The 27,654-nt window shown below is 39.4% G+C and overlaps 1 protein-coding gene across 1 annotated transcript in view; it reads right to left on the bottom strand.

Moving 5' to 3' along the window:
- Positions 1 to 27,654, bottom strand: part of LOC128223985 (voltage-dependent calcium channel type A subunit alpha-1-like) — a 166,576-nt gene that overhangs the window by 70,912 nt on the left and 68,010 nt on the right. Inside the window, exon 3 of the mRNA XM_052933546.1 lies at positions 3,240 to 3,440. Coding sequence (XP_052789506.1) covers positions 3,240 to 3,440 — 201 coding nt within the window. The remainder of the gene's footprint in view (positions 1 to 3,239; positions 3,441 to 27,654) is intronic.

Here is a 27,654-nt window from a genome sequence, read left to right as displayed (position 1 = left end):
CGTTATAATTGTCACAGCCAGTTGTTAATGGTCACAACCAGTTGTTAATGGCCACAACCAGTTGTTAATGATCACATCCAGTTGTTAATGGTCACATCCAGTTGTTAATGGCCACATCCAGTTGTTAATGGCCACAGCCAGTTGTTAATGGCCACATCCAGTTGTTAATGACCCCAACCAGTTGTTAATGGTCACAGCCAGTTGTTAATGACCACAGCCAGTTGTTAATGGTCACAGCCAGTCAGTTGTTAATGGCCACAGCCAGTTGTAAACGGCCACAGCCAGTTGTTAACGGTTACAGTCAGTTGTTAATGGCCACCGCCAGTTGTTAACGGTCACAACCAGTTGTTAACGGCGACAGCCAGTTTTTAAGGGTCACAGTCAGTTGTTAACGGCCACAGCCAGTTGTTAATGGCCACAGCCAGTTGTTAATGGTCACAGCCAGTTTTTAATGGCCACATCCAGTTGTTAATGGTCACAGCCAGCTGTGTTAACGATCACAGTCTGCTATTAACGACCACGGACTTCTTTTAACGATCACAGACTGGTCAAAGTCAAGTTAACGATCACAGATTGTTGTTAGCGATCACTGACTGTTGTTAATGGCCGAAGTCTGTTGTTAACGACCACAGACCGTTTTTTATGGTCATTTACTGCTATTAACGATCACATACCGTTGTTAATGGTCACATAACGTTGTTAATTATCCCAGACTATTGTTAATGATCACAGTCAGCTGGAAATAATCACAGTCCGACGGTAATGGTCACAGTTTGCTGTTAACAATTACAGACCATTATTTATGGTCACAGTCTGCTGTTAACGATCACAGACCATTATTCATGGTCATAAGTATGGCCAAGAAAGGTATGCATAATGAAAGTATTAACCTTAACGAAATGAATTTTTATAGCGGTTGCGGATTGATGGCTGCAGCTTAACATTGCAACACATATATACTACAAATAAAAGTATCCCGATTCATTTTCGTTAACTTTAATGATTATGTATTATCTTTAATATCACAACAAAGTTTCTTGTGTAACAGACTTTATTTATGTACACTATAGCTAATGAGCTTAACGAAATTATTAAAATATATAGTTTTTGCTGTTACTTTTTTGTTCATGTTCATTCTGACTTTTTAAAATAATACATGCTTATTTCATGCATAAAACAGTCTCCTGGATTCAATGAATAATAAACTAATGAATATGAATGAACATTTATATCGCCAAGCTTCCTACCAAACAACAGAGGCTTCTTCTGCCATAAATGTTGATGCTCCTTTGGGACTCTAGACTTTGTAATGATGGTCGGTATTATTCATAATTCAGTATGCAAGTATTGATTGTGTGAACTTTTCTTGGCAAAATCAGCGGCTCGCTGTCTTGGCTTCAGCTCGTTTTCACTGGAGAAACTCATTTGGGAAAATCTAGAGGGGAAAGCGTTCAATAAGACAAATAATAGAAGCATGATTGTCCATCATTCGCTTAATACTCCAAATTTCCTGGGTGTCTAATAAAGTATGCTCGATGTTTTCCCTTTTCATGATTAAATGATTATTCTGCGGTATCGCCAGCACAAGTCATGGTTGAAATGGGAACTAATTTACTGAAAAAGTATGTTTAGTCAAGAATTAATAATTGAATATAGCAGAACCTTGATCATGGAGATTGTTTTACACTCGAATGGAATTATGAAGGCAGAAATAAATGAGGGTCGAATGTAACCTTAATGATCTAAAGCAGCACTAAAACCCCTTTTATTTTAAAAGTTATAGGTTTAAATGACACGATAATATCTAATATAATGTATTTGCATAACGCTCACTTGCGATTTTCAGGCGTCATTTTAACGATATGCAATACAATTTGTTATGAATTGACGTCATAAGAGTGGAATCCGGCGACATTGTACTATATGGAAAATGCACAAGCTTATTTTGCAATATGTATCGCCTGATAATGTATGATGATTGTAATAATCACGGTTAAAAGCATGTTAATTACATAGGAATAAAGTTGGGAAACATATGGGTTTGAAATGGGAATAGAATTGTTATCATTACGAACGAGTATTGCTTTTTAAAAATGAGTCTTACCTTAAGCAAACAAATTATAGTTTTTTCGAAAGATAACGCTATTTTTAAAGAGAAACTCATACGTTGAGTATGGGTATCACTTCCAACAAAACTTATCAATTGCTAAGATCTACTCACCATTGCGTAAGAGTAAAATGGAATGTCTTGAAAATCTAAAGCGGAAAAGCGACAATTTGAAGACGAGTTGAATGTACACCATACACAAATGCGTAGTGCATCAACCATCAGCAAACCACGGCAAGTAAATCCAAGTAACACATTACAGGTCCACCTGTTAAATCCTTGGAAGGTGATTTCACATATATATCCAAGTACGAACGATCGTACCAACCCATAAATATCCGGCGAAAATTAACTTCCATAAGAAGAGGCATCACCACCACTTAAAGTAGTCCAAGAACTTTTACACCAAGTTTGCAATTAAACAAATGATGGCTTAAATGCAGACTGAAAAAAAAATCCTTCACTTTTGGACCTGATTAGCTTTGACCCAGACATTCATAACAAATAAACAACAGGATTTAAAATATAAAAATCCACCTAATTCCTCAGAGGCAGAAGAGTACCAAGAATGACTAATTTCTTCATTTTATGGAGCACAAATGAAAAACATTGCTCCAGTTGATACAAATAAGGACAACACAACTGCCACTATTGCCATGTTGCACCACTTTGCCATGCCACGGTGCACCACATGGCATCACTAAGCCACGTTGCACCAAATGCAACATTACACCAATATGCCACGTTGTGCCAATATGCCACATTGCACCAACATGCTACCTTGCACCAATATGCCACTTTAAACAACCATGCCGCGTTGTGCCAATATGCCACATTGCACCAACATGCTACCTTGCACCAATATGCCACTTTAAACAACCATGCCACGTTGTGCCAATATGCCACATTGCACCAACATGCTACCTCGCACCAATATGCCACTTTAAACAACCATGCCACGTTATACAACTATGCCACGTTGTGCCAATATGCCACATTAAACCATTTTCCACGTTGCCCCAATATGCCACTCTACACAACCATGCTACGTTGCAAACATATGCCACGTTGAACCATTACTGCACGTTTCACCAACATGCCACGTTTCAACATCAGTGAAAGAAAAGGATATCCCCATTCTATGATTATCTTGGCGTACTTCCGGATAAAGTTTTCTTCACTGAAGATAAATAGGGATCTCGTGTTGGTAGATCCAAACCCCGGCAGACTAAGATGGGCGACCCGGGAGGTGGCCTGCCCGAGGGAGCCGTCATTGGGACCAGACATGTTGAAACCGTCCCTGTTCAGCCCTCCAGCGGTGAACGACGCCATTCTGAAAACAGAGGATTTACAAGTGTGAGTAGTGAATATCTAGCAAATACATGATAGGTACACAAGGGTCAGAAAACGCTACTAGAAAAAATGTTAGAGACACAAATAGCTATGTGCCTCTGATGGGGATCGAACACACGACCGACCGCTCTACAGCTAGACAGACACTCTACCGCGTCGCTTTAAAATATGCCCCTATAGAGAGACAGTATATACATACACATGTAGGGAATACCCGATTACATTAGTGATACCAGTACAAGAAGAGGAGTAATTAACATATTCAAAGTATTACATGTTGACATATTAAACATTTGACCAATTATCATGCCATAGACCGCTGCCACATTGTAAAACATTGTATATAAGAGAAGAAAATGTTTTGAAAACAATTTAAATTATTCAAAACTATTATTTTTTAACTAAATGTTTAGACCAGCAGTAACTTGGAACTCTTCGTCATCTCTGTTTTACTTAACACCCACGTGTGTTAAGTACTGAGCATAGAGACATACGTTTTAACTTCAGGTTTGCAAATTTTAATCACCAAGGCATACATATGTATTTTGAAAACAAATTACAAAACAACCGTTGATACTGGAAAATACTGCATGTATTTAAGTCGCCCTATTACATCAGTTTAATGGATCGTATTTAATGAGTTTCTAGCAAAATATCGGAAACCTCTGGTGAAAATCAAGCTAGGGGATCCATTAAAAACCTAAAACAAATACAACCCCTAGTGAATAGAAACTGTTGTTAATGTGCAATTAATTATTCAGTGTTTTATGCGATGCAAAACTACATTGCACATCCAAGTTATTGATTCACCAAGCACAGTCATGACTTGTGGTGCAGATGAACCTGGTATTTCCAGATTTAACTATTTGACTATGGTTGTATAAGGATCAAAGCCCGAAAAAACACAAACTGACACAAAGCTTATAATATACACAATTTTTTTATAATGAATTTGAAGTTTGCAAAACACATGAAACGTTTTCATTAATGTCATTATAAGAACCTCATTCTTGATTTTTTAGTAAGAACTGGAAACAAATTTCCTTAAACAGAAAATTTGGTCAGAAATACATGTGTATCTAGTTTGGGGCAAACTCCGTTTGGTAAAATATTAAGAGTGACCCAAATCCACCAAATAAATGCAAATGAAATTAGGCCAGACGGCCAAATATATCCTATAACATGGTTATGCTTCTACGTAAAACACTTCAAATATCAAAGCAATTATTCAAAGCCCAATAACCTAATTGCAATATTGATGGTAAAATATTGCCCTACAGTCCCTATGTGACTGGCACACGAGCGAGCAGCTATTACTGTCGTATAATGATGTTAGGTGGAAACACTAAGGCCTACTTTCTCGTGCGTGACACAACACAAAACCAAATTAATTAAATATCCGTATACTGTGTATGTATTCTATGATTTATAAATGATGTATATGAACAAATATGAACAAAGCAGAAAAGAGGACGAACCTTGTCCATATATTATATGAATAGAGCGAAGAAAGTAACAATAACATATCAATCATGTCTGTATAGTATACGTATGAACATAGCAGAAAAAAGACTAACCTTGTTCTTATATGTTTATAGAAAAAGAGAGTACCAAAAACATAACAACCATGTCTGTATAGTATACGAACATAGCATACATGAGTAAGAATAACATATCAACCATGTCTGTATAGTATACGAACATAGCATACATGAGTAAGAATAACATATCAACCATGTCTGTATAGTATACGAACATAGAAAACATGAGTAAGAATAACATATCAACCATGTCTGTATAGTATACGAACATAGCATACATGAGTAAGAATAACATATCAACCATGTCTGTAAAGTATACGAACATAGCATACATGAGTAAGAATAACATATCAACCATGTCTGTATAGAGTATGTACACATTTGAAACGAGGACCAACTTTGTCCTTTACGACATAGTTTACGATCATAGCAAAAAGAGCTTCAATAACATACCAACCATGTCTATACAGTATATGAAAATAGCATAAAAGAGGACCAACCTGTCCTTATAGAATATGAACAAAGCAGAAAAGAGGACCAACCTTTTCCTTAAATTATATGAACAAAGCAGAAGAGAGGACCAACCTTGTCCTCATAGAATATGATATAAGTAAACAAGTATCTGATATATAAATAGATATGTATGCGAACTAATGTATCGCTGGCATACTCCTCCAGACTTTAGTCTACAATCGATTTATACGATCATCTTGAAATTTAGTATCAAATAGAAATTGGTGAGTCTGGGATATAGTCTAGGTGAATGATCCTTTCGGAAATACAAAATAAGCCCCAAGTATGGAACATCAGTCTCCGTTGGATTCATTGACAGACATAGAAGTTGAAACACTGTCAACAACAAAATAATTCCGCAAACAAGTTAAAACCGCGTTAATACCAAGTTCTATACGTTGTTCATACAGTTCCAAGATGATAAATGCTTCCATTACATTGGCAGTATAGTTTATGGTTCTGTAATCGTTACAATGTGTTTATTTGGTCGTGGTACAGTACAAGTGGACTGAAGAAGGCCTTTTTTCTGGTTTATTTGAATGCTGATTATCAATGTATTTCCTACTTTTGTTATTCAAGTTCTTTGTATCGCTAAACATGAAAAAAGTAGGTATTTTGACTGCTGTGCAAGGCCTTGTAGTTTAAAATCTATTATCATTCTATTTACAATAACATTACACGTATATACAGTATCAGATTGCATGTACATTGGGTCACTTGTTCAGAACTTTGTGAAAGCTAACACCGTCGATAGCGTCATCGCTGTTAACTTAAAAATCTTTACTGTTCTGGAATATGTAATTTGCATTTTTGCTAAATAGATTTGAGACAACTGTTTAATCTGTATTTGTTTCATGTGTTAGCACACCATCAAATAGTTCATGTTTAAAACTTAACGACTGTTTGCCGTAAAGTTCATGCACATGGCTGTGAAGACCCTTGAATAGCGTTCATGCACATGGCTGTGTAGACCCTTGAATAGCGTTCATGCACATGGCTGTGTAGACCCTTGAATAGCGTTCATGCACATGGCTGTGAAGACCCTTGAATAGCGTTCATGCACATGGCTGTGAAGACCCTTGAATAGCGTTCATGCACATGGCTGTGTAGACCCTTGAATAGCGTTCATGCACATGGCTGTGTAGACCCTTGAATAGCGTTCATGCACATGGCTGTGAAGACCCTTGAATAGCGTTCATGCACATGGCTGTGAAGACCCTTGAATAGCGTTCATGCACATGGCTGTGAAGACCCTTGAATAGCGTTCATGCACATGGCTGTGAAGACCCTTGAATAGCGTTCATGCACATGGCTGTGAAGACCCTTGAATAGCGTTCATGCACATGGCTGTGAAGACCCTTGAATAGCGTTCATGCACATGGCTGTGAAACCCTTGAATAGCGTTCATGCACATGGCTGTGAAGACCCTTGAATAGCGTTCATGCACATGGCTGTGAAGACCCTTGAATAGCGTTCATCATGCACATGGCTGTGTAGACCCTTGAATAGCGTTCATGCACATGGCTGTGAAGACCCTTGAATAGCGTTCATGCACATGGCTGTGAAGACCCTTGAATAGTGTCATGCACATGGCTGTGAAGACCCTTGAATAGCGTTCATGCACATGGCTGTGATGACCCTTGAATAGCGTTCATGCACATGGCTGTGATGACCCTTGAATAGCGTTCATGCACATGGCTGTGTAGACCCTTGAATAGCGTTCATGCACATGGCTGTGTAGACCCTTGAATAGCGTTCATGCACATGGCTGTGAAGACCCTTGAATAGCGTTCATGCACATGGCTGTGAAGGCCCTTGAATAGCGTTCATGCACATGGCTGTGTATACCCTTGAATAGCGTTCATGCACATGGCTGTGTAGACCCTTGAATAGCGTTCATGCACATGGCTGTGAAGACCCTTGAATAGCGTTCATGCACATGGCTGTGAAGACCCTTGAATAGCGTTCATGCACATGGCTGTGAAGACCCTTGAATAGCGTGTCTGTGTCAATATTTGGATGAGATTTCAACTAATTCCTATTTTTCACAAAACTAAACCATTCCAAGGTTGCCATATCTACAATTACATACAATGTACAGCGCACTTTGATTTCATCACATTATTTTGGAACAAAATGTGCTGTACATGTATTTGCATTTCAACTTACATGACTTTAACCAATAGAATATTCCAAATTTACAGATTGAGCAGCTGTGTTAGTACGAGGCCTTCCTAAAGCACGCACAGACGCAGAGAGTAGGAAGGTTTTCAGATCTAGTAGCTGTTTTGATATGTGGCCTACCCATAATATTAATCACTTCCTGATAATAATTATCTTTCTCTATTTCGGAATTGTAGTATTTTAACACCAGACGGCAAGACAAATGAAATATCTGAAGTCCGGGTTTGACTTCATCATATCATTACATTTGAGAAATGTTGTTGTTCTAGATTCTCAGGAAAGTTAAACCCCACACAGAACAAACAGAAAACAACCTCATCTGTCACTTGTATGGTTTTACAGAATTGCATTTAAAAAGGATTTTGTTTTTAAATTCATATATCAGCGTGGCTACGAAATCCGTCGGTAGATTTATGAGCGAGATATAACACTTTTAATCAGCGTAAATACATGGCTGCCTGTCAGTGTGTTGCTTAACTTGAACTGCATTTGTGGAAAACAAAAACACAAGATAAATACATTTAATAAAACAAGGGCTAATGCAAGGTTGAAAGTTGTACGGAATAAACCAAATATTGCATACGAGCCACATAGGTTTTAAGGAGACTTAACTGAAAAGCTTTGACAGGAATATTCCCCTCTTTTGCCATTTGACCCATTTATTACAAATGCCAGCCACTTTGACTGTTTTATCTGAACGTCAGTCATTTATATGCTTTTACATTTGCTTCAATTTTCTTTCCCAAACATTTCCGGGACTAGGCAGATAGTGTTCTTATGCATATTTAATCAAGGTATAAGGTGTCTCGCGACCCTCCTATTTCTCGGTACAGACTAACTGTAATATGATCATATTACTGATTTCTTCTCTTCCCTGTTAAGTGTTCAATTAGGAAGGAGAGGTTTATTGGTACAGGCGCAGCGAGACTGAATATGCGGAATGCAGTACCGATCCCGAAGTGAAAGTAAAATAATTCAACAAATGTCACCAATCATCAATATTAGATTACACATTTTGAATAGTTTTCAGCATACTTTCATTAGGCCAAAAAAATAAATTGTTTGTTTAGGGTAACCTTCCCAAAAGTAGGGTAGGTAGGGATTTTTTTTTTCAAAATCTGTCGTAAGTTCAGAGTGTTTCCTTGCACATGGCAGTCTTTCCTACATTACTGTCTTTGCCTGACTTTGTTTTATCATATAAACAATAATTCTGATCGTCCAATTCGCAGTTATCCGCCCTTCGTAACTCACTATTCGCTAACGAATATTTTTTATGCTCAGAAACGGAAAAGAATAGTTAGGGTCGGCGCATTTTTATAGGTAGCGTCGGGTTACCCGAAACAGACATAATTGTTTTAGGCCTTACCAGTATATATCCAATAGTTCTGTATTTCCATCGACTTTTTTACTTAACAAGTTCAGAAACACCGGAATAAGCGTTTAGAGAGAATACGGAAATTGCTCGCGTGCTCTTCTGCGTTCATACAGCATATTTTAACGCCAGGATAATGCGGTCAATCCTTCAAATACACAATTCGCAGGTCAGCAATTCACACACACTCCCGAAGACCAAGGACAAACCGTTAAAAATGACAAGAACAATCAAACTTTCATTATCCTGTTTGGGCCAACTTAACCTAACTCTGGTCTAGCGGAAAAAAACCTCGAAGATGAAGACACAGACAGGCGAATTTATACCGTTTGATGGTATTTTTGGTTTAGTGAAAACCAAAGGGTATCGTAACTTATGTGTTGCAAACAACATCGTTAATTACTAATTTGCATTCGTCTGTTTTCTAATGTTAACTGTCCCGACGATAGAACAACAGCACTGCAAATCTCGGAACCGATGGATGACGTCCAACAAGAAACGTCTCTTGCTTTGTTTAATGTCGTCTAGAGTAAGATTAATGCATTTAGAAAGATTATCATACAAGCTATTTATTTATTTAAATTATGACATCTACTGAGGTAGGTCTGGTGGTATATGTATCGCCTCTCATCCAAGAGGTTATAGGCGCGAGAATGATCCATATCAGCTGTCAGCTGTCTGCACAATCGAGATAAAATCAATCAGTTATGTTCGGAAACGCATCGTATGTTATCATGGTTGCTTCAAAACGGATTAACAGAACAGAACATATAACTGATTAAGATTTGTACAAAGTACAACATCTTCTTAACCACTTATACATATATATATATATATATATATTAAATGAATAGATGGTAAAAACACGGGTAATAAAATAATAATTCAATAAGAATACAGCTTTATGGACCTATTCAAATTAGGTGATGAACAAAAACAAATGATCATTAAGACATTATCCAAATTCAATATTTAGATTAACGTATATCAGTCGAAAGAAAATAAAATAACCTAATTGAAATTGGTGTTGCGAACACACTATATCGGCAACAAAAATGGCCTATAAGTTAAAAAACAATAACATAATAATGCAAGTAAAACGTAATAAATACACTTTCAGACAGACGACATCTGTGCAAAATTGATTGAAACAAAAAATTGTAATACTTGAATAGTAGAAAAATCTATGTGATGCGTCCTATTACATTTAACAAGCAAAACAGTTCAGGTGCGTTGCTTTCATGATAAAATAAATAAACCAAACATGAGAGAAATCAGGATTATCGACATATTGGAAACGCTTTATGTGGGGTAATAACGTGGAATAAACGTGATTTGCGGTGTGACTGATTGGTCTATTGGCTTATTTCCGGTCCGATACAGTTACGAACTGGCTAAGTCCTTTCATGTTATCATGTTTGTTTGCACACTTAAATGCATGGAATGTTGAATGTCTGCTCGAGTTGACACATGCAAGAACAAAATCGCCGTAGCGTGCTAGATAGAGTTTTGCAATTTTGCAATATTAAACAGACATGTTCGTATTCTCAATGGCGTTGGCAATACTATTATGGGCCATTGTATGAATTTAATTCCTATATTAGTCCTGATTTGTGTGAAAAAATATATAACGTAACCTACAGTACAACAACCTGGTTTCACCTACTGTTAATAAAAGCTTTTCGTAATTTCCAAAGAATAGTTGTTTGACACCAGACGACACGCCAAATGAAATCACAGAAGTTCGGGTTTGACGTCATCACGTTATTACATTCGCGAATAATCGTGTTGTTGTTCTAGATTCTCGGGAACGTGAACTACCAGTAGGCACATAATGAAAACAAGTTCATATGCCATTTGAATAGTTGTTAAGGACAAATAAAAGATTTACATTTAGAGGAACAAAAATTGTAATTCATACGCAAGCTTGTCTAGGTCACTGCCGTTGGAAAATTCTGACCAGAAGAAACATGTATGTGTATCAGTTTTTAAATGCATTATGAATGTCTGTGTGTTACAAGACCGATTCAAATCAAAAACTGTTTAAACTGCATGCATAAATGCATTATTTGGTCACAGATTGGCAGAAAACACCTAAGAGGAATACACGCAGTAACACAATGGCATCTACATGGTTCGACCATGAAAGCAAACTCAAATCAAACGAATATTGCATATAACCCACCCAGATTTAGGGATACTTTTTATATGCGAATGCAGCCATTAAAACTGTTATTGTTCCCTCTGTGGTTGTCCCATTTGACCTAGTTCTTTCATATGCTTTTACTTTTGCTTCAAATAACGTTCATTTGCCTAGGCAATCAGGGATAAGGCTGATAAGGTTCTAATGAATATTTAATCGAGGTAACACGTTTCCTGTCGGTCCAAGTGGTACTCGTATTTCTCGAATCGGACTACGTGATATATCGTCATATTACTAATTCGTTCCCTGCCCTGTTCAGTGTTCATTTTATTGTACAAGCGCAACTGAATTTATGTGAATATTGCAATACTGATCGCAAAATTAAACTTACCCTAAGCTTTGGAATGAACTGCCACTGAGCCTTAGACAAGATGAGTCAGTAAACACCTTCAAAAACATTTGAAAACCCACCTTTTCAGAGATTATTATGAATTGTTCTAAAACGTATACCCATGACCTATTTACAAATATATTGATGTGGTCTTGTCTGTTTATACGTTGGTGAACACCAATTATGTATACACATGTTATACATCATTTATATACAATGCATTGAACTATGTTTATAATGTACTGTGTGCTAATAATCATGATTTTTAAATTGATTACTTTTTTGTTATTTAATGCTTGTGTCTGTATTGCTCTACTGCTTTCATCATCTTCTTATTCACTATTGTATAACGCAATTGAATATGTATTTATATGAAGCAATAGGCGTTTAAGCAAATAAACAAGTTTCAAGTTACAAGTTTGTTTATGAAAACATAATAATGAAACACCAGATGTCAGCTGCCTCTGATTGTTTGTTTACAAATAGCCTTTACCTATCACAAATTTCCCTTCATTACGTATCCCTCAAACAGTAATATAAGTATGAATTCAATACGCCTTACTTACATTTTAATTACCGTTCCAAGGCGGTATCTTACTATCATTGATAAACACACCTACTTTTTTTTTATATAGTATAAACGCACTGTGCTGTTTGTGGAGTTTTGTGCTTTTGTTACATGTTTCTTGTTTGTGATTGTTTGTTTTTGCGTTATATGTCTTTGGCGTCCACCCTGTGCCATTAAACAGGGTTTATGTTTAAACTTGCGGCTATTGAGCTTGTTTCTGTAGTTTTTTTATACAAATATTGATATTATAAATCGGCTTGAACACTTGAAAGACTTTCGCGAGAATGCTCTTCGATCAATTTAATCATCTGGAAATGACAACTCGAGCATGTTCGCCTTAAACGGCTAACGTTTATAAAGGAAAATGTAAAATAATGCACGTTTCATCATTGACAATAATTCTCATTCAGAAGAGCATTTATTTCGTCTGACCCACTGTGCTATTTACATAAATTGACTGACATAAATTCAGAAAGATTAAAGTAATAATTAAGCAGATATAGATCAACTAAAACACGTTCATAGAGCAAACCAAATGTAAACCATGACATACTACAGTCTATGTATGCCAAAGTTCATGCATGTGATAAAACTTCTGGATATTTGATTGCAAGTTATTTATAGATGTTTAAATGCATATTTACGGTTGTGTGTGGAAAAGTATGGTCGGGTAGAGATGGTTCCGTATACTATTAATATAGAATAGTGTACCTATATGTACCTTGTATTCCTAGGATGCTATGTTGTTTGCGCTTTATTCTATGTACCATCGTTCAAGCTACAAGCTGCACAATTTGGCAGTATTTGCAGGTCATTATTGTTCAACTAACTAAGACTTTGAGTCTGCAATGACACGTGATATCCCACTTCCTGTATCATGTGCAAGGGTGACATTCGAAACTCCTCGGCCATTTTTTATCGAAAACAACCTTTGGATGTATGCCGGTACATCAGTTGAAGTAGTTAGTAAACTTTTGAATTATATCATTAATTAAATGTAGTGTTTTAGAGTTGTATTTATTGATCTAAATTTAAATTTATCGCCAGTGAAGTGTATTATTGCAAACACAATTAAGATTCCCAAGAGTTAAGTCATAAAGTTTAACAGCTAAATAAAATTACTACGCGATCTACTTGCAGCGGACTTAAACGTACTGCTTTTTGAGTATGTAAACCGTCCTAATACATCCGAGGTTGTTTTCGATCTAAAAATGGCCGAGGAGTTCCGAATGCAAGTGTGAGTTTCCCACATAACATGACTCGACTCAACTCCAACCTCATGAGGAACACTCGATGATGTTATCACTTGGGGCATAGCAGACAGAAATGTTTATATTTTCATTAAAAGGAAGACACAAACACTCAATTGTTAAATCTAAAATAATATATTGGGTTCTGTAAAAAGCAAATTCTTCCTCAAAGAATGTGTTGCCAACACGCCATCAGTAAGAACTACTTTGTTTGTGTCTGCTTTCTAATGAAAACTGTCCCGACACTTCGACAACAACACTACAAATCACAAAGGGAATGAATGACGTCAAACAACAGACGTCGTAGGTGTTACTTGGTACCGCCTGGCGTAGTAATACATTGTTTACCAAAAGTTATATTTACAGACAAGATATACATTTCTTTAAATAAGAAATAAGAGAAACTTATCGTCACATCATTTGATGAAATTCGATTTCCATTTCCATACATACTTGTATGTATGTTTAATATTTTGTGTTCTTCGATATATTTCATGGTAGAATTTTAACCCTCTTATCCTTAAAACCAGAGCAAAAGATAAGATTGTCATTCGTGAGGAAACACCCCATATTGACGTTTTAACACAAAACATGCTCTGTTCAGCCTCCATAGATTTGATTGATTTAAAAAGCAGTCAAAATAAGTAGTTTTTTAGTCTCGGACAAATATGCTTTTGTTGAACACACATTACAATTGTCTTTTGAAGTCCAAACAATAACTGTATTGCTAATGCAAGTGAAATAGAATGAATACCCAAGATTGCCGCTCGTGCAAGATAAGTTCATCCAAACTCGAAACTGGGTATAACGAGTTTCCGTAGAACACCCTGCGCGAGGATTAGGATGAAACTATCTGACACAAGCGGCCACGGCATATGCTTTTCTACCACCTCGGTTAAACAAATATAGTAAAAGTGTATATTAATTTATCTTTCATAAGGGCACTTTTTATCTTTGTCCGTGGGCAAGATAAGGAATTCCAGCATGGCCAAATATTTGGATTTACTTATCTGGGGTGGGAGAAAACTTAATAATTGCATGGTTAACCGAATCACGGGCCTACGCGCACTTAATTATACACTTAAAGTGCTACTCGTATTTATAATTATTATACATCATGGAATTTGCTCGCGTGTCGTACTGCGTTCATACAGCATAAACGCATGGAAATTGCGGTCAATCCTTAAAACCCCATACATTATGCGTGATAGACCTTTTACTACTTACTTAATAATGCATTTATGGAAAATATTAATTACCGATAACAAGATTTTAACCGGTGTGTATTTAATAGTTAAACGCACAAATATTAAGTGACTGGTGGGTCTTAAAAGATTTACAGTGGTCAACGATCATCTATCATAAGGTAGAAATGCCGTTTTTTCTTCACCCTTCTTTCAAATTAAACGCGGTATCATTCATAAGAACCATTGTTTTCGATATTCATTCATTCTTATCGGTAAATAAAATTAACTGTATAATTGTGGTACTGCTTTTTTGGGGTGTTAGAGTGCATCTTTAACGAGTACAGTGTAATGGGTGTTTTGCTTTCATAATGAAAAGAACAAACTAAACATGAGAGAAATCAGGATTATCGACGTATTGGAAACGCTTTATGCGGGGTAATAATGTGGAATAAACGTGATTTGCATTGTGACTGATTGGTCTTTAGGCTTATATCCGGTCCGATACAGGTATGAAATGGCTACGTCTGTTCATGTTAACTTATCATGTTTGTTTGCGAACGTAAATGCATGGAATGTTTAATATTTACTCGAATTACACAAACTCTCTGGTTTGCGGTTACTTGCCGCATTTCATTATCGATAATCAGTTTTTTCCTTAAACAATTTAACCGCACAATTGTTTTAGTTTTGCAAAATATTTTCTAGACAGTTCAATATTCAGTGCACCTCACTGGCTTGTGGTTATTAATAAGACACATTCATTAAATGCCTTAATATTGTGCAAGTATCAGTGTGTTTGAAAAAGTTATTTATTATAGTAGCAGTATGCTACATGGCGGTTACCTTAACGATGACAATAATTGGTAAACGTTTTATCACTATGTTATCAGTTTGATGGAACTGTGTGGGCTGTCCGCGCTGTGTTTCTGGCGTATTTTCATGTTTGTGGAACCAAATGCAACGGCGAATCCAGATTTTGGCGTCAAACGGGTGAAACTGGGAAAAGTGCCCCCCCCCCCGACTAAAAAGACGAGATATGGTATATAACTTCTAATATGGGCGATATTTACTAATCGTCTTCCGGGAGGGACGTTTAATGGGGGTCCCGTGTGATAGTGCTATTCACTGGTGCACGTTAAAGAACCAGGGTAGCTCTTACCAGGTTTACATTCTGTCTGTGCACTATGCTCAAAAAACCTAAAATGACAAACAACGGAGCACTCGACGAATGGGCAAGACCCGAGTGCGAGTATAAATAAGCTTACACACCATATGTTCAGTTCGGTGGTTCTCTCCGAGGCTAAGCAATTTTGAATATGAACTGGTGCATTTTGGTGTATCTTTGTTCGTCCGATATTGACTTTAATATTGTCATATACATGGATGAATTTTCAAGTGTCGTACAATTATATTATTCATAAACGCAAATACTTGTAAAATATCCCTTTCCTTTAATGGCAAAAATAACGTTAAATTCAAAAGTACAGACAAGTGAAACAAGTCACAGAAATCATCTGTGTAAATTAATACAAAAAACAGAATCTTTCACTACCATTTGTATGCGTAAATTAGAAACGATCATATTTTACTCATAAGCAACAGCAGTACCATAAAGGTTCGTAAGTTGAACCTAATTCGTTATACATTAGGAAGACGGGCCATAAATAATAAATGACCACTCTTCCCTCGGTCCTCATTATCTCCACTTATCTCTTCCTTATTGTCTTATTACTTATTCTTTAGTGCTCATTAATATGGAAAAGGAAGCTGGGACGTCGTTTGCCTGTCCAGTCTGCATTTGCATGCTGACTTAAGGAGCATTTTGTCAAAAACTGATTCCTAACTTGTCTACTTAATCGCTATTTTCATTCTGTAACTTACGACATGTTAATACTGTCCATTACATAGACACATTAAAATGGCAAGTGTTGTTTTTTAACTTTCTTCTTGCTTAATGTTAATCTCAACTAGTCCTTGTTGTAAGTTATTCCGATTTTTTTCCCTGCCAAAAGTAGTTTCTAACTTCATCTAGCTAAAGTTATTTCCAACGTCTTTCTTAACCAAAACAATTCCCTACTTCCTTCTTTCGAAATGATTTTTTATAATCGAAAATGATAAAACAAACACATTTTGTGGCCTTCAACGCTTTCAACATGTCACACTATGTCAGATTTCACATGCAAACTGTTAAAGCATTATCTGTAACGAGCGTCTTCAAACAGATTTTGCAACTTAAGATAACAACACAATAAAGGGCTATCAGGCATCAAAATGATCATCTAGGTTACTGGAACTACCGGAGAGCTAGCTTGCATGTAGGCCGGATTCCCCAAAAGCAAGCTAATTATCTCAACCAGAGCCTAAAACATATTTTTCTGAGTCAAATCACCCTAAAGAGGTTTCCTGCCAATTAGCACAGCTTTTGAAAATGACAGGCCATTATAATGCCTTTTTTGGAAATATCAGGAGCAGCAATAGACCATATATGGGCATTATGGTTAGAATCTTACTTCGGAAGCAAGTGTTTAAATGTCAGGGCAGTTTAATACGTTATTAGATAAGTGTCGACAGATGAGCGGTGAAAGTTTTTTGCATTAAGAAATGTAATAAAAGTTTGTGTTTCCTATTTCTGAGGTTTAACTGATAAGCCTTAATTTGTATCATAATGTATTCACACATGTATATAAGTCGATACTATATAAGTAAACAATAAAATGTACGTAAATCAAACATGATTAATTATCTTTTATTAAACACACTATTACACCTAATATTCGTGCGTGTTAATGACGTAAACCTGTAAATCTTGACAATGCCGTATATCAAAAAGATCATTAAATGCCTAAGCAAGTCAACCCAAATGAAATGTAGGTGTCATAAAAGTAACATGTAATCATGATATTTTGTGTCATTATCACCAGTTTCTGAAACAGACATTTTGTAATTAAGATTATATATCTATATATAATTATATATATTATTATATATAATCAACAGTTCTTTGGTATACTATCTTCCTTAGCGACAAAATAAGTGAAAGAGCCCTTTTACCTGAGATGTTTAGTGGTAGAACCATGTTGAATTCTTTGTTCCTCGTTGGGAGCGTAGCAATGACACCTTTGTTTTATTGACAGAATTTAAAGTCTCAATTTACTTATATGAAATACCAAAATGGCTCACCAACGATAACACCAGCAAATATACACTGTTTTTGTCCAGTAATTCTATTCAGTAACACTCCATTAACAGCATTGCAAGCTACTCCTCAAAAGCAGCATCTCAATTCAACAGTAACTGAATTGAACTAAAATCCATATTAAACGTACAAATCAAGATACTTTTTTGTACTTTCTTTTCAACCCTATAATAAAGTATTCAATACATCAAGCACCAATCCAGACCATTACACGTATGCGACAAGAGTACTTTCAAGACTAAAATAATACGTCGTCCAATAGCATTGGCACACAGACCTCGGTCGTTTTGCTGTGGAAACTCTATGCTATATTACAGGCTAATACATCATAGTTATCAGGGGGTTTCGATCAATAGAAGAACTCTAGTCGCAAAATATTACAATGCCATCATAGATAACAAGGCTTCATTGTTAACTTTGGAGTTCAAGTAAGACAATATTTGTGACGCACTCTGTTGGAAATGATACAGAATAATGTAGAATGTATTAAAATGTAACATCTGTTCCCTGATTGATCTGTTTTGATACGTGTTGAACACGTTTCTTTTAATATTTTCCGGGCAATTGCATTGATTCAGATTGTTTTTACCTTCAAAGACACAGTATAGGGATAAACAACATCATGTTATTTACAGTAATTACTCACTCAGTGCGTATAAGCCATAACACAATATAAACACAAATTATACACGTTAACAAAAGCGGTCCAGCAATAACACACGCATGGTCAAACCTATTCGTTAAACATACATCATGGGCGGATCCAGGATTCGACGTTAGAGGGTGTGTGAATTAGGGGCGTAACCATTTGACTTGCGCCTCTCCCTCTGAGAACCGAAATTTATTGGGTTTAAAGTGTTGGCACAGGGGTTTGGGGTACTCCCCCACGAACTTTTCAACAATTATTGTCCGAAACGGTGCATTTTGTGCGTATTTTATTACTTTTTCTCCTATATTGAAATAAAAAGTAAACATGGACGCTTTTAGGGGTTGGGGCGCACACCGGATGCGCCCTCTCCCGGAGCCGCTAGTGTACATAAGAAACTAGTACAGTGATCAAACGACAAGGCAATTTCAAAGACCACAGTCGTAATGTGTTTTTTCCACATCACTGAAAACCCGCTTTCATTTGTCAATGCAATTAATGGAACTCTTTCGCAATTTCAAATATTGGCATCTAAGATATACGAGACATTACAAACAATACAAGATCCTACTTAATTATCTGGGATGTTAGCACTATTGTAACTAGATACTCCGGGCCAATCTACAAGTAACTGTACTATAACGTACTTGCAAATAAAAGGCCATGTTGGTGCGTGTACAACCTGTTTAAACGAAACTAGCAGTGTCCGGGTCAGTGTGTCAGTACGTCCGTACTGTGACGTTCTTATAAAGGGAAGGCAACGTTTGCATCTGTAACTGTAATACGTGTAACAACGGTATTAGCAGTGTCCGGGTCAGTATGTCAGTATCCCGTTCTGTAACGTACTTATACAGGAAAGGCTATGTTTGTACCTGACAGACGTGTGACAACAATATTAGCATTGTCCGGGTCAGTGTGTCAGTACCCCGTTCTGTAACGTACTTATACAGGAAAGGCCATGTTTGTACCTGTCAGACGTGTGACAACAATATTAGCATTGCCCGGGTCAGTATGTCAGTACCCCGTTCTGTAACGTACTTATACAGGAAAGGCCATGTTTGTACCTGTCAGACGTGTGACAACAATATTAGCATTGCCCGGGTCAGTATGTCAGTACCCCGTTCTGTAACGTACTTATACAGGAAAGGCCATGTTTGTACCTGCCAGACGTGTGACAACAATATTAGCATTGTCCGGGTCAGTATGTCAGTACCCCGTTCTGTAACGTACTTATACAGGAAAGGCCATGTTTGTACCTGTCAGACGTGTGACAACAATATTAGCATTGCCCGGGTCAGTATGTCAGTACCCCGTTCTGTAACGTACTTATACAGGAAAGGCTATGTTTGTACCTGTCAGACGTGTGACAACAATATTAGCATTGCCCGGGTCAGTATGTCAGTACCCCGTTCTGTAACGTACTTATACAGGAAAGGCCATGTTTGTACCTGCCAGACGTGTGACAACAATATTAGCATAGCCCGGGTCAGTATGTCAGTACCCCGTTCTGTAACGTACTTATACAGGAAAGGCCATGTTTGTACCTGTCAGACGTGTGACAACAATATTAGCATTGCCCGGGTCAGTGTGTCAGTACCCCGTTCTGTAACGTACTTATACAGGAAAGGCCATGTTTGTACCTGCCAGACGTGTGACAACAATATTAGCAGTGTCCGGGTCAGTGTGCCAGTACCCCGTTCTGTAACGTACTTATACAGGAAAGGCCATGTTTGTACCTGTCAGACGTGTGACAACAATATTAGCAGTGTCCGGGTCAGTGTGCCAGTACCCCGTTCTGTAACGTACTTATACAGGAAAGGCCATGTTTGTACCTGACAGACGTGTAACAACAATATTAGCAGTGTCCGGGTCAGTGTGCCAGTACCCCGTTCTGTAACGTACTTATACAGGAAAGGCCATGTTTGTACCTGACAGACGTGTAACAACAATATTAGCAGTGTCCGGGTCAGTGTGTCAGTACCCCGTTCTGTAACGTACTTATACAGGAAAGGCCATGTTTGTACCTGTCAGACGTGTGACAACAATATTAGCATTGTCCGGGTCAGTATGCCAGTACCCCGTTCTGTAACGTACTTATACAGGAAAGGCTATGTTTGTACCTGACAGACGTGTAACAACAATATTAGCAGTGTCCGGGTCAGTGTGTCAGTACCCCGTTCTGTAACGTACTTATACAGGAAAGGCCATGTTTGTACCTGCCAGACGTGTGACAACAATATCAGCAGTGTCCGGGTCAGTATGTCAGTACCCCGTTCTATAACGTACTTATACAGGAAAGGCTATGTTTGTACCTGTCAGACGTGTGACAACAATATTAGCATTGCCCGGGTCAGTATGTCAGTACCCCGTTCTGTAACGTACTTATACAGGAAAGGCCATGTTTGTACCTGTCAGACGTGTGACAACAATATTAGCATTGCCCGGGTCAGTGTGTCAGTACCCCGTTCTGTAACGTACTTATACAGGAAAGGCCATGTTTGTACCTGTCAGACGTGTGACAACAATATTAGCATTGTCCGGGTCAGTATGTCAGTACCCCGTTCTGTAACGTACTTATACAGGAAAGGCCATGTTTGTACCTGTCAGACGTGTGACAACAATATTAGAATTGTCCGGGTCAGTATGTCAGTACCCCGTTCTGTAACGTACTTATACAGGAAAGGCTATGTTTGTACCTGTCAGACGTGTGACAACAATATTAGCATTGTCCGGGTCAGTATGTCAGTACCCCGTTCTGTAACGTACTTATACAGGAAAGGCCATGTTTGTACCTGCCAGACGTGTGACAACAATATTAGCATAGCCCGGGTCAGTGTGTCAGTACCCCGTTCTGTAACGTACTTATACAGGAAAGGCTATGTTTGTACCTGTCAGACGTGTGACAACAATATTAGCATTGTCCGGGTCAGTGTGTCAGTACCCCGTTCTGTAACGTACTTATACAGGAAAGGCCATGTTTGTACCTGTCAGACGTGTAACAACAATATTAGCAGTGTCCGGGTCAGTGTGTCAGTACCCCGTTCTGTAACGTACTTATACAGGAAAGGCCATGTTTGTACCTGTCAGACGTGTGACAACAATATTAGCATTGTCCGGGTCAGTATGCCAGTACCCGTTCTGTAACGTACTTATACAGGAAAGGCTATGTTTGTACCTGACAGACGTGTAACAACAATATTAGCAGTGTCCGGGTCAGTATGTCAGTACCCCGTTCTGTAACGTACTTATACAGGAAAGGCCATGTTTGTACCTGCCAGACGTGTGACAACAATATCAGCAGTGTCCGGGTCAGTATGTCAGTACCCCGTTCTATAACGTACTTATACAGGAAAGGCTATGTTTGTACCTGTCAGACGTGTGACAACAATATTAGCATTGCCCGGGTCAGTATGTCAGTACCCCGTTCTGTAACGTACTTATACAGGAAAGGCCATGTTTGTACCTGTCAGACGTGTGACAACAATATTAGCATTGCCCGGGTCAGTGTGTCAGTACCCCGTTCTGTAACGTACTTATACAGGAAAGGCCATGTTTGTACCTGTCAGACGTGTGACAACAATATTAGCATTGTCCGGGTCAGTATGTCAGTACCCCGTTCTGTAACGTACTTATACAGGAAAGGCTATGTTTGTACCTGTCAGACGTGTGACAACAATATTAGAATTGTCCGGGTCAGTATGTCAGTACCCCGTTCTGTAACGTACTTATACAGGAAAGGCTATGTTTGTACCTGTCAGACGTGTGACAACAATATTAGCATTGTCCGGGTCAGTATGTCAGTACCCCGTTCTGTAACGTACTTATACAGGAAAGGCCATGTTTGTACCTGCCAGACGTGTGACAACAATATTAGCATAGCCCGGGTCAGTGTGTCAGTACCCCGTTCTGTAACGTACTTATACAGGAAAGGCTATGTTTGTACCTGTCAGACGTGTGACAACAATATTAGCATTGTCCGGGTCAGTGTGTCAGTACCCCGTTCTGTAACGTACTTATACAGGAAAGGCCATGTTTGTACCTGTCAGACGTGTGACAACAATATTAGCATTGCCCGGGTCAGTATGTCAGTACCCCGTTCTGTAACGTACTTATACAGGAAAGGCCATGTTTGTACCTGTCAGACGTGTGACAACAATATTAGCAGTGTCCGGGTCAGTTTGTCAGTACCCCGTTCTGTAACGTACTTATACAGGAAAGGTTATGTTTGTACCTGTCAGACGTGTGACAACAATATTAGCAGTGTCCGGGTCAGTGTGTCAGTACCCCGTTCTGTAACGTACTTATACAGGAAAGGCTATGTTTGTACCTGTCAGACGTGTGACAACAATATTAGCATTGCCCGGGTCAGTGTGTCAGTACCCCGTTCTGTAACGTACTTATACAGGAAAGGCCATGTTTGTACCTGTCAGACGTGTGACAACAATATCAGCATTGCCCGGGTCAGTGTGTCAGTATCCCGTTCTGTAACGTACTTATACAGGAAAGGCCATGTTTGTACCTGCCAGACGTGTGACAACAATATTAGAATTGCCCGGGTCAGTATGTCAGTATCCCGTTCTGTAACGTACTTATACAGGAAAGGCTATGTTTGTACCTGTCAGACGTGTGACAACAATATTAGCATAGCCCGGGTCAGTGTGTCAGTACCCCGTTCTGTAACGTACTTATACAGGAAAGGCCATGTTTGTACCTGTCAGACGTGTGACAACAATATTAGCATTGTCCGGGTCAGTATGTCAGTACCCCGTTCTGTAACGTACTTATACAGGAAAGGCCATGTTTGTACCTGCCAGACGTGTGACAACAATATTAGCATAGCCCGGGTCAGTGTGTCAGTACCCCGTTCTGTAACGTACTTATACAGGAAAGGCTATGTTTGTACCTGTCAGACGTGTGACAACAATATTAGCATTGTCCGGGTCAGTGTGTCAGTACCCCGTTCTGTAACGTACTTATACAGGAAAGGCCATGTTTGTACCTGTCAGACGTGTAACAACAATATTAGCAGTGTCCGGGTCAGTGTGTCAGTACCCCGTTCTGTAACGTACTTATACAGGAAAGGCCATGTTTGTACCTGTCAGACGTGTGACAACAATATTAGCATTGTCCGGGTCAGTATGCCAGTACCCCGTTCTGTAACGTACTTATACAGGAAAGGCTATGTTTGTACCTGACAGACGTGTAACAACAATATTAGCAGTGTCCGGGTCAGTGTGTCAGTACCCCGTTCTGTAACGTACTTATACAGGAAAGGCCATGTTTGTACCTGCCAGACGTGTGACAACAATATCAGCAGTGTCCGGGTCAGTATGTCTGTACCCCGTTCTATAACGTACTTATACAGGAAAGGCTATGTTTGTACCTGTCAGACGTGTGACAACAATATTAGCATTGTCCGGGTCAGTATGTCAGTACCCCGTTCTGTAACGTACTTATACAGGAAAGGCCATGTTTGTACCTGTCAGACGTGTGACAACAATATTAGCATTGCCCGGGTCAGTGTGTCAGTACCCCGTTCTGTAACGTACTTATACAGGAAAGGCCATGTTTGTACCTGTCAGACGTGTGACAACAATATTAGCATTGTCCGGGTCAGTATGTCAGTACCCCGTTCTGTAACGTACTTATACAGGAAAGGCTATGTTTGTACCTGTCAGACGTGTGACAACAATATTAGAATTGTCCGGGTCAGTATGTCAGTACCCCGTTCTGTAACGTACTTATACAGGAAAGGCTATGTTTGTACCTGTCAGACGTGTGACAACAATATTAGCATTGTCCGGGTCAGTATGTCAGTACCCCGTTCTGTAACGTACTTATACAGGAAAGGCCATGTTTGTACCTGCCAGACGTGTGACAACAATATTAGCATAGCCCGGGTCAGTGTGTCAGTACCCCGTTCTGTAACGTACTTATACAGGAAAGGCTATGTTTGTACCTGTCAGACGTGTGACAACAATATTAGCATTGTCCGGGTCAGTGTGTCAGTACCCCGTTCTGTAACGTACTTATACAGGAAAGGCCATGTTTGTACCTGTCAGACGTGTGACAACAATATTAGCATTGCCCGGGTCAGTATGTCAGTACCCCGTTCTGTAACGTACTTATACAGGAAAGGCCATGTTTGTACCTGTCAGACGTGTGACAACAATATTAGCAGTGTCCGGGTCAGTGTGTCAGTACCCCGTTCTGTAACGTACTTATACAGGAAAGGTTATGTTTGTACCTGTCAGACGTGTGACAACAATATTAGCAGTGTCCGGGTCAGTGTGTCAGTACCCCGTTCTGTAACGTACTTATACAGGAAAGGCTATGTTTGTACCTGTCAGACGTGTGACAACAATATTAGCATTGCCCGGGTCAGTGTGTCAGTACCCCGTTCTGTAACGTACTTATACAGGAAAGGCCATGTTTGTACCTGTCAGACGTGTGACAACAATATCAGCATTGCCCGGGTCAGTGTGTCAGTATCCCGTTCTGTAACGTACTTATACAGGAAAGGCCATGTTTGTACCTGCCAGACGTGTGACAACAATATTAGAATTGCCCGGGTCAGTATGTCAGTATCCCGTTCTGTAACGTACTTATACAGGAAAGGCTATGTTTGTACCTGTCAGACGTGTGACAACAATATTAGCATAGCCCGGGTCAGTGTGTCAGTACCCCGTTCTGTAACGTACTTATACAGGAAAGGCCATGTTTGTACCTGTCAGACGTGTGACAACAATATTAGCATTGCCCGGGTCAGTGTGTCAGTACCCCGTTCTGTAACGTACTTATACAGGAAAGGCTATGTTTGTACCTGTCAGACGTGTGACAACAATATTAGCATTGCCCGGGTCAGTGTGTCAGTACCCCGTTCTGTAACGTACTTATACAGGAAAGGCCATGTTTGTACCTGTCAGACGTGTGACAACAATATTAGCATTGCCCGGGTCAGTGTGTCAGTACCCCGTTCTGTAACGTACTTATACAGGAAAGGCCATGTTTGTACCTGTCAGACGTGTGACAACAATATTAGCATTGTCCGGGTCAGTATGTCAATACCCCGTTCTGTAACGTACTTATACAGGAAAGGCCATGTTTGTACCTGCCAGACGTGTGACAACAATATTAGCATTGTCCGGGTCAGTATGTCAGTACCCCGTTCTGTAACGTACTTATACAGGAAAGGCCATGTTTGTACCTGTCAGACGTGTGACAACAATATTAGCATTGCCCGGGTCAGTGTGTCAGTACCCCGTTCTGTAACGTACTTATACAGGAAAGGCCATGTTTGTACCTGTCAGACGTGTGACAACAATATTAGCATTGTCTGGGTCAGTATGTCAGTACCCCGTTCTGTAACGTACTTATACAGGAAAGGCCATGTTTGTACCTGCCAGACGTGTGACAACAATATTAGCATTGTCCGGGTCAGTATGTCAGTACCCCGTTCTGTAACGTACTTATACAGGAAAGGCCATGTTTGTACCTGTCAGACGTGTGACAACAATATTAGCATTGCCCGGGTCAGTGTGTCAGTACCCCGTTCTGTAACGTACTTATACAGGAAAGGCCATGTTTGTACCTGTCAGACGTGTGACAACAATATTAGCATTGCCCGGGTCAGTGTGTCAGTACCCCGTTCTGTAACGTACTTATACAGGAAAGGCCATGTTTGTACCTGCCAGACGTGTGACAACAATATTAGCATTGCCCGGGTCAGTGTGTCAGTACCCCGTTCTGTAACGTACTTATACAGGAAAGGCTATGTTTGTACCTGCCAGACGTGTGACAACAATATTAGCATTGCCCGGGTCAGTGTGTCAGTACCCCGTTCTGTAACGTACTTATACAGGAAAGGCCATGTTTGTACCTGCCAGACGTGTGACAACAATATTAGCATTGCCCGGGTCAGTGTGTCAGTACCCCGTTCTGTAACGTACTTATACAGGAAAGGCCATGTTTGTACCTGCCAGACGTGTGACAACAATATTAGCATTGCCCGGGTCAGTATGTCAGTACCCCGTTCTGTAACGTACTTATACAGGAAAGGCCATGTTTGTACCTGTCAGACGTGTGACAACAATATTAGCATAGCCCGGGTCAGTGTGTCAGTACCCCGTTCTGTAACGTACTTATACAGGAAAGGCTATGTTTGTACCTGTCAGACGTGTGACAACAATATTAGCATTGCCCGGGTCAGTGTGTCAGTGCCCCGTTCTGTAACGTACTTATACAGGAAAGGCCATGTTTGTACCTGTCAGACGTGTGACAACAATATTAGCATTGCCCGGGTCAGTGTGTCAGTACCCCGTTCTGTAACGTACTTATACAGGAAAGGCCATGTTTGTACCTGCCAGACGTGTGACAACAATATTAGAATTGCCCGGGTCAGTGTGTCAGTACCCCGTTCTGTAACGTACTTATACAGGAAAGGCCATGTTTGTACCTGCCAGACGTGTGACAACAATATTAGAATTGCCCGGGTCAGTGTGTCAGTACCCCGTTCTGTAACGTACTTATTCAGGAAAGGCCATGATTGTACCTGCCAGACGTGTGACAACAATATTAGAATTGCCCGGGTCAGTGTGTCAGTACCCCGTTCTGTAACGTACTTATACAGGAAAGGCTATGTTTGTACCTGCCAGACGTGTGACAACAATATTAGAATTGCCCGGGTCAGTGTGTCAGTACCCCGTTCTGTAACGTACTTATACAGGAAAGGCCATGTTTGTACCTGTCAGACGTGTGACAACGGTATTAGCATTGCCCGGGTCAGTATGTCAGTGCCCCGTTCTGTAACGTACTTATACAGGAAAGGCCATGTTTGTACCTGTCAGACGTGTGACAACAATATTAGCATTGCCCGGGTCAGTATGTCAGTACCCCGTTCTGTAACGTACTTATACAGGAAAGGCCATGTTTGTACCTGTCAGACGTGTGACAACAATATTAGCATTGCCCGGGTCAGTATGTCAGTGCCCCGTTCTGTAACGTACTTATACAGGAAAGGCCATGTTTGTACCTGTCAGACGTGTGACAACAATATTAGCATTGCCCGGGTCAGTGTGTCAGTACCCCGTTCTGTAACGTACTTATACAGGAAAGGCCATGTCTGTACCTGCCAGACGTGTGACAACAATATTAGAATTGCCCGGGTCAGTGTGTCAGTACCCCGTTCTGTAACGTACTTATAC

Source organism: Mya arenaria, chromosome 17, assembly GCF_026914265.1.
Source record: "Mya arenaria isolate MELC-2E11 chromosome 17, ASM2691426v1".
NCBI classification, from domain to species: domain Eukaryota; kingdom Metazoa; phylum Mollusca; class Bivalvia; order Myida; family Myidae; genus Mya; species Mya arenaria.
This window is presented reverse-complemented; position numbering and strand designations above follow the sequence as displayed.